Source organism: Cyprinus carpio, chromosome A15 (genome assembly GCF_018340385.1).
Source record: "Cyprinus carpio isolate SPL01 chromosome A15, ASM1834038v1, whole genome shotgun sequence".
In the NCBI taxonomy this organism is placed as follows: Eukaryota; Metazoa; Chordata; class Actinopteri; order Cypriniformes; family Cyprinidae; genus Cyprinus; species Cyprinus carpio.
The window spans coordinates 9082600-9091024 of record NC_056586.1 but is presented as its reverse complement, the minus strand read 5'-3'; the positions used below and the strand labels follow the sequence as shown (position 1 = coordinate 9091024).

The window sequence follows — 8425 nt, the reverse complement described above, 5'->3', positions numbered from 1 at the left end:
TATCTGATAAAACACTATGCGGCTGGTGAAATTACACACCCTACTATAGCCAAGGCCTAGCTCATTAATATTAATGTAGCATGCTCCTGAAGCGTCCAATCAAGGCACCTCATTAATATTAACGAGCCTGGTGTTACCCATAGTAGGATTAGTAAACTCGCTTCCGGGTGTGACAGCGCGCCCCTCCCTCCTCTTCTCTCTCTCCATGAGCGGCTCTGTCACTTACACGTGCGCACCTTCGCGTCACGTGACCCTAAACGCCACAACAACAACAGCGGCTCGTCAGAATGTCACACAAAATGTAGACATAAGTATGGAATAATTATTTCACATTTCTCCCTATCTCTCTCTCTCTCTCTCTCTCTCTCTCTCTCTCTCTCTCTCTCTCAATTTCAATTTAGGTGTGCTTTATTGGCATGACAAAAACTGTACATTTGTATTGCAGCTGGGCTGCTTACAAATAATGCACATATGTATTAACAGAAAGAAAAAAATAATAGTAATAATAAAAATATATTAAAAGTATTAAGCATGTAGTGCTAAATGAATTAGTGTATGTAAGTGTATAGGTTAGAAATAAAATAAAATAAGATATAGTATTAGGTTTACAGAGGCAAAATATACATCTAAGTAATATAATAGAGTAATATGACATAACATAATCTACATGTGCTGGAAACATCAGATCAGGGCAGGTTGAGTTTTTCTCATCTCTCGTGACAGACAGACACATATTGAGCAGCAAGCACACAGCAGTTCTTGTGTTCTACTAACAGATACGGCAGGTTCTCCTGGATCGAAAGAGTTTTAAATGTCTGATGGATCTGCTGTATTTTATCACAGAACACTGTCTGTATTTCCGTGTGTTTGGAGCGTTCTGTTAGGAAGTGCAGTTCTGTTTGCATCTGATTCAGATCACAGTGTGAACACAATCTCTGTCCATCTCTATCATCAGCTTGTGTCCGCTGAGTCTGTATCTGGTCAGCGCGCTTCTCAGTTTCTTATATGACACTGTGTACAGATACTCTGCCATACTCTACTCTCTCTTTAGGGCCAAATAGCATTGCATTGTACTCTGTTGTTGTGTTTGGGTTTGTAGTTGTGTTTGATTTGTGCAGTAATCTGATTGATTCTGATGTGATTCAGAGCATCAGTAGATGTTAGTGAAGCATCAGGTCTGAAGCTCTGGATCAGCTGACGGAGGTGCTTGCTTTCTTTGCTCATCTCTTGGTGTTGCAGGGCTTTATAATGATATGGTTGGGGGTCACTGAGTTTCAGATGTTTCCAGAATTGAATTGCCCTTTTTTGTATATTTATGATTAGAGGATATTTGCCTAATTCTGCCCTGCATGCGTTATTTGTTGTGTGCCGGTGCACGTGTAATATATTTTTACAGAGTTCTGAATGCAGGGTCCCATTTGGTGAAATCTTGATTTGGATTTGTCAGTGGACCCCACACCTCACTGCCATAGAGGACAATGGGCTTAATTACTGATTCTAATATTTTCAGCCAAACTCTAACAGGGATTTCTATAGGACATTGCCGTTTTATGGCGTAGAAGGCCCTGCATGCTTTATCTCTCAGTTCATTCACAGCATGATTAGTTTCCTGTGGATGTGATTTTCAAACCCAGTAGCTGTAGTGTGATGTGTGTGTTATCTGGTTACTGTCAGGGCCCAGGTCTGGCAGTATTGTTCTAGCAGGTCCAGGTTCTGCTGTAAACCATGTTGAGTGGAAGACAGCAGAAGCAGATCGTCTGCATACAGCAGGCATTTGATCTGTGAGGTGTGTAGGGTGAGGCCAGGGGCTGAAGATCGCTCCAGACGGCTCACCAGTTCATTGATGTAAATGTTAAATAATTTTGGGCTTAAGCAGCAGCCCTGTCTCACTCCACGCTCTTGGGAAAGATACCTTGTACGTTTGGTGCCGATTTTTAAGCCACATTTACTTTCAGTGTACATTGATTTGATAAGGTCATAGGTTTTACCTCAGTCCCCCCCCCCATATATATATATATATATATATATATATATATATATATATATATATATATATATTATATCTATTCTAAATCTATTCTACCATTTCGTTACATGAAGGTAAAATTAAAACTGTATTGAAAACTTTTAATAATGCCTTCAACATTTATTTTTGTTAAATATTTTATTATAACTTTTTTGTCCCAGACTCAGACTTTAAATTGTTTAGAAAATTAAAAATGTAAAATAGTAATAATAATAATAATAATATATTTATTATATAATAAATATAATTATAAATGGTAAAGTATAAATGATAAATTATCTATATTTATAATCTAAATAAATAATCTAAAATAATAATCTAGTTAAAGGTGCAGTGTGTAAATTCTAGCGGCATGTAGCGGTGAGGTTGCAAAAAGCTACCAACGGCTCAGTCCCCCGCTCACCCCTCCCTTTAGAGAAGCTACGGTGGCCGACGCAGGTAAAGATGTCGACGGTAAAGACAGCAGAGAGCAATGAGATTACTTTACAAAGGTAAATTAAGGAATTATATTTAATAATATTTAATAATAATAAATTATTCAATAAATGGATGTTATTGTGAATGTTAATGTACTTGTTATTCATTGTGTCAGTGTTTTATTCGCAAGAACAACAAAGTGACGAAACGCGCTCTGTAGAGCAGTTTGTCCGTTTCATAACTATAGTTATGTTTATTATATTGAATTTCTGTAAATAGATCGTTGTAAATATTACACATTTACACATTGCACCTTTAATATAAACATTCATTTAATATAAAACAACAACATATTTTTTATTATTTTATTTTGGACTTTTTTTATTATTATTTCACACACACACACACACACACACACACACACACACACACACACACACACACACACACACACACACACACACACACACAAAAAGTAAAACAAAAAAAATGTACTTAATTCTAGAAACATTTGAAGAGCTCATTTTAGCAGGCTGTAGGACTGAAACAACTCCCACACAATCCCTCAACACACACACACACACACACACACACACACACACACACACACACACACACACACACACACACACACACACACACACACACACACACACACAAACACACACACACACGCAGTCTTTTCTCATGTCATTCTAAGTGACTAAATGACTCATTCTTCTCTATCCACTAGTCAGCTTAACAGTAATGCAGTCTAGCCATGAGTCACTGACTTTCCTGGTAATGCAATACAGGTCATCACTTTCTAGAAAGTATAAAATATGACAACTCGAAGAATGACTCCTTTTATAATCCAATTTTGTGAAGTCATTGGTCATATTGGTCAACAGTAAAGCACAGAATAAATAGAAAAGAGTCTGGAAGCAATAAATGAAGACTAAGTAGGTTGTGTGAAGAAATGATTCAAATCCATATAATCCATACACTAGTGGTGTAATTTAAAACACAAACCTTGACCAAATTTTCAAAGCTTCCAAGTGTTTAACCTCTATAAGCTAAAAATGTCACAACTTTGTAAATAAACTACAGCATGTGGGCATTTCCTGACATTTCATATCAGGAGACCTTAAGTTAACTGCTTCTTATAGTGGTTTGGATAACTGTCTTGGTGCCTTTATTGGTTATGATTTAGTGTGCTGGGCAAAGTATCTGTGTGTTATAAATAAAATGTTTTTTTTGTGTGTGTGTGTTTTTTTTCCATGTTTATTTATTTTAATAACTGAAATGGCCAAGCAAAAAGATATGAGGGCAAGGACGTTAATATCATTATGGTTTGTGTGTTTGTTATTTTGATGCTGTTTTTATAGCAGGATAACATGGTAACCAATGCCAAGGTCATCGCTCTCTAGCAGCTGGGCTGAAGTTTCTCAGCAAGCGCCATGCTCAAGTGCCAGACTGCACGTATACATTTTCTACTCAACTTATAGTATGCATAATCATATTTTTAGTTATTAACATTTGTCTTTTAGAGCATGAAACAGCTTGATAATCTGAAAGTGTAGTCTTTTTTCCAGTTTAAAAATCTAATCAAATCTAAAATGATTAGTTGTTAATAAAGGTTTAAGTCATTTTAAGGCCAGTGGTGTTATAGTAACATATAAACACCAGAAGAACTTGTATACTTCCCACAGCACATATTAGCAATATTTCATCAACAGTTAAAGAAGTGTTATGGATTAAAGTAAACATCACATATCCAGAAGAGGGCAGTATTAAGTATAGACACCAAGGAAGTCTAACAAATGCAGATGGCATGATGCTTTTAGCTGAACTACATACACTAAGCTATGCCATACTCACCGCAAACAAGAGAGCACTTGATTCTTATATGTAATTTTTATACGCATAAATGTTATGCAAATTAATGACAGTACACGTAAAGAAATGAACAATATACATTTACTTTTTTATTTTATTTTATATAAATGTTAACATATTTAGATATATAAACGTAGCATGTGCAGGATGATGTGTAGTATATTATGAGGAAATTAAAGCTATGTCATAACAGCAGATTTCAAATTGAATGATATGATGTTTTATTCCCTCACTCAGCTCCTGCGGCTTTAGTTAGTTTTTAGGCCACTGCTTCCCTTCACTTAATGCCAGATTGCTAATGCTTGTTACTGTAGATTTGTTTGTAGCTCAGTTTCAGCTCTGCAATAGTCTAGTGAATCTTGTCCCGTGGAGCATTAGTGAAGCACTGCTACTTCACCCCATGGAATTACTTTAGATTATAGTCTTGTGCATAGTTGTGTGTTTACAAGTGTACACATTATGTTATTATGAAGTGCAAACTTATATCCATTAGAAAGCACAAAATCCTCTCTCTTTGGCAGCAGAAGACAGTAAAAACTGGACTTTCATTAATTAAATTGCCTCTCAGTTCACAGTTCTTGCATCGAGGAAGACATCGGGGTGACTTTGACAACAGAGCAAGGATGTTCAGTTATGCATCTGCTGTCATGGTGAGCACATGCTGCACAGGGGAGCTCCGTGTGACTATACCTTCCACTTGTGTCACTGTTAAAACCCAGTGTATGTGACCAGTGAAAATACAGCACAACAATGCAGATTATAAATTACCACATTAAATGACACCTGAATTTCACCACTGTAAGGTGAAGCTGCATCACAGAAAGATGCTTCACAAGCAGCTTCAGCATAACTCCACCAGCTTTATTGCAATAGTTAACCAATAGTTTACGCAAAATTAAAATTTTCATTTAATCTCCTCATGTTGGGACTTTTTTACTTTTTTTGGTACAAAGGAAACTTGTTAGGACTTTTTTTCAGCAGGGCTGTAATCAGCAAATTTGCTAATTTTCATACAAATTTGGTTTTCATAAAGGTCTGCAAATCAGATTTTATCTTATAAGCTGGCGCTGGCCAAGTTTGTTGGGTAATCTTAACGATATTTAGAGAATTTGACCCAAAGAAGAGGTATAAACCAGTGTTCAACTTGTTTTAAGCTAAGGAAAAATCTTTTTGACAGAACTTGGAATCCGAATGTCCTGCTGTATATCAAGTTTCAATAAGTTTGGTAATAATTAAGATTCTAGTCCTTGGGGCTTCAGAGTTATGAACCCATAACTCTGCGATCGCTTTACTGTCGCATACTGCACGTTTGGGACCCTCTTGTGGCCAAGTTTGGGTCAGTTTACGTCAATACACTTTAAGAGCAATTAAATAATAGAGAAGAGGAACATCAGTACCAATATCAGTAAACCAGAAGAGTGAAAACGAGTTATCCCATCCTCAGACAGAGTAAACTCGCTTCACCTCCCTTTTCTTTTTTTTTTTGCAACATTTATGGTTTCATTTGTTATTTTTGCAGTCTTCTCTGTCTTTGAGTTAGATGGGCGGGATTTCTGGTAGGCTGGTGTTTTGTGTGTATACTGTGTAAATGATAAAGTATTTAAAGTATCGCGTTAGTGTTGCGCTCGAGAATGTCCTTGAGAAGTTCTGGGACGACGTGCGCAGTTCGCGGCTGTCACTATAACAGAACGAAACTTAACATGTGGCTAAAACAAGAGTGTTTTGATCACAAACCGCTCACAAAATCAGAGTGTTCCTGTCCGCAGTGGTTTTCCTTCTTTCGACTGCCTGCTGCCGAGGAGGACAGGAGGATTTGGCTATTGAAAAAGCCACCAAACAATCTGTACGTGTGCAGCTTTCACTTTGTTGACAAGAAACCTACAGCAGAGAATCCTTATCCAACACTATGGCTCGGCTATTACAGACCTCCGGAAAAGAAGCGCCGTAAACTGCAAAGAAAAGATACCAGCACGGTGTCTACAGGTGTGATTAAAATTAATGCACGGGGGCAATACATACATAGATACTACCCGTCAAAATATATATATATATATATTTTTTTGAAAGAAGTCGCTTATGCTCACAAGGGTTTCATTTATTTAACTAAAAACTAATATTGTTGCTTTATATGCTTGCTGAAAAATTCAACTTTGCCATCACAGGAATTAATTTCTTTTGAAAATACTCAAATAGAAAACAGTTATTTTAAATTGTAATAATATTTCACAATATTAGTGTTTTACTGTATTTTTTTTAATGGAATGCATGCAGCTTTGGTGAGCATTAGACACTTTAAATAGTGACAGGAGTTTTAGTAACACTTTATTTTACTGTGTTTTTGTTAAATATGTAACATGTACTGACTATAGTGATGTCAGTAAATCATGCACAATGCAATAGCCTTGAACCAAACCCTAATCCTAACCCTAGTTAGTACATGTTGTTCATTAATCTTAGTCTGTAGCCCACTTAAATGGCTGTTTTGGCAGCAAAATTGGGACCAACATAGGCATAAGATTATGATCAGTGTATATGTGTGTGCATATGACAAAACATCCCTTTCACACACACACACACACACACACACACACACACACACACACACACACACACACACACACAGACACATATGTATACATATATATATATATATATATATATATATATATATATATAATTTTTCCAATTCTCAAAATATTTTAGTTGGGTTATAATATTATTTACAGTTCTGCTGTATACTGTATAAAAACAATGAAAGTCAATGGTATGTCACCATTTACATATCTAACTAAACGTGTTTTTATTTCTACAAATAACTGTCTCATTCCTTACAGATGAGTGCGGTGATGCAAGAAGTGAGGATGTTACGTACCGTGATGCTGAGATTCTGGATGGATGCTACACTGGAAGACCAAAATAATGTGCTTTAATGAGATCCAGCATCAATACAACAAAGAGTTTGGTTTCAAATGTATGTGTGTCTATCTCAGTGCTTCCAGAAGAGCTGTTGAAGTTTAGTATTTTTAATGATGCTCATGAAACTGAAGCTTAATTCAGTCATAACTGATCTGTCACATCATTTGGGAGTGTCTTGGGATTGTTAGTGTGTGGACTGACGTGATGTCTGAAGCGCTTGTCCCAGCTGCTACCCCACGACGCCCTTACTTTGACCAAAGCGACCTGCACTTCAGCAGGTTCCTCAGTAGCACATGCATCATTAGTCTCTGTTCAGAGAGTGTGCTCTAACCAAAGAACCTGGATGCAAAAAGTGAGAAAGTAACATGCAAAAGGGAGAATGTTATGACACTTTTATTGTAAGGAAAAAAAGATGCAATGAAAGTGAATGATGCTAAACACTTCCATTTTCTGTTTCTCTAAATAAAGTCACACAAATAAAGTGAAGTTATCTTTGCTTTTTGGGTGAACTAACCTTTTAATAATTCATATTGTTGAATAAAGGATGAAGCTGGTTTAAAATGTAAAATGAAAGGATATAGTAGTTTCTTTAAACATGAACTGTATACACACTGTAGACAGATAAAAAACAGAAAAAAAAACGAATGATTTTCCTCATCACCCTAGCCACTTTTTTTTTTTTTTTTTTTTTTTTTGAATATTGTGAATATTCCTTTTGCTTAATCATTTTATGTTGGCTTTAATAAAAATGTTGGCTGTGGAAAACAAAGTTTGTAAGTGTCTGATTTTTTTTATTGAAATAAATGCTGTCCTTTTGAAAAACAAACAACCAAAAAAAAAAAACCTTTACAGTTTCTACAAAAATATTTTTCAACATGGATTAATAAATGGTTCTTGAGCAGCAAATCAGCATATTAGAATAATTTCTGTATCATTTGACACTGAAAACTGAAAATTATTATTTTTTTCATCACAGGAATAAATAACATTTCAAATGTATTCAATTAGAAACAGCCCTTTTAATTTGTAATAACATTTCACAATATTACTGTTTTACTGTATTTTAAATCAAATAAATACAGCCTCCTATGTAGTAATACTTTTGTCCTGAGAAAACATTCAGATTTTTATTAAAAATCTACCTTCATAAAAAGAAGACTCATGTCTGAGTGTACATTAGTGTGGTTT

General features: G+C 35.6%; 1 protein-coding gene and 1 long non-coding RNA gene across 2 annotated transcripts; both read left to right on the top strand.

The window, feature by feature from the left end:
- The first annotated feature begins 181 nt into the window (after positions 1-181).
- Positions 182-5296, top strand: LOC122147680. Its single transcript, XR_006161736.1, has 3 exons — positions 182-311; positions 3811-3929; positions 4890-5296. It is a non-coding gene; the product is annotated as an uncharacterized LOC122147680 (long non-coding RNA).
- Positions 5297-5859: 563 nt separating this feature from the next.
- si:ch211-113p18.3 lies at positions 5860-7989 on the top strand. Its single transcript, XM_042770930.1, has 2 exons — positions 5860-6304; positions 7156-7989. The coding sequence occupies exons 1-2, from the start codon at positions 5953-5955 to the stop codon at positions 7239-7241; spliced, it is 438 nt and encodes a 145-aa protein (XP_042626864.1). The 5' UTR covers positions 5860-5952; the 3' UTR covers positions 7242-7989.
- Positions 7990-8425: the final 436 nt, after the last annotated feature.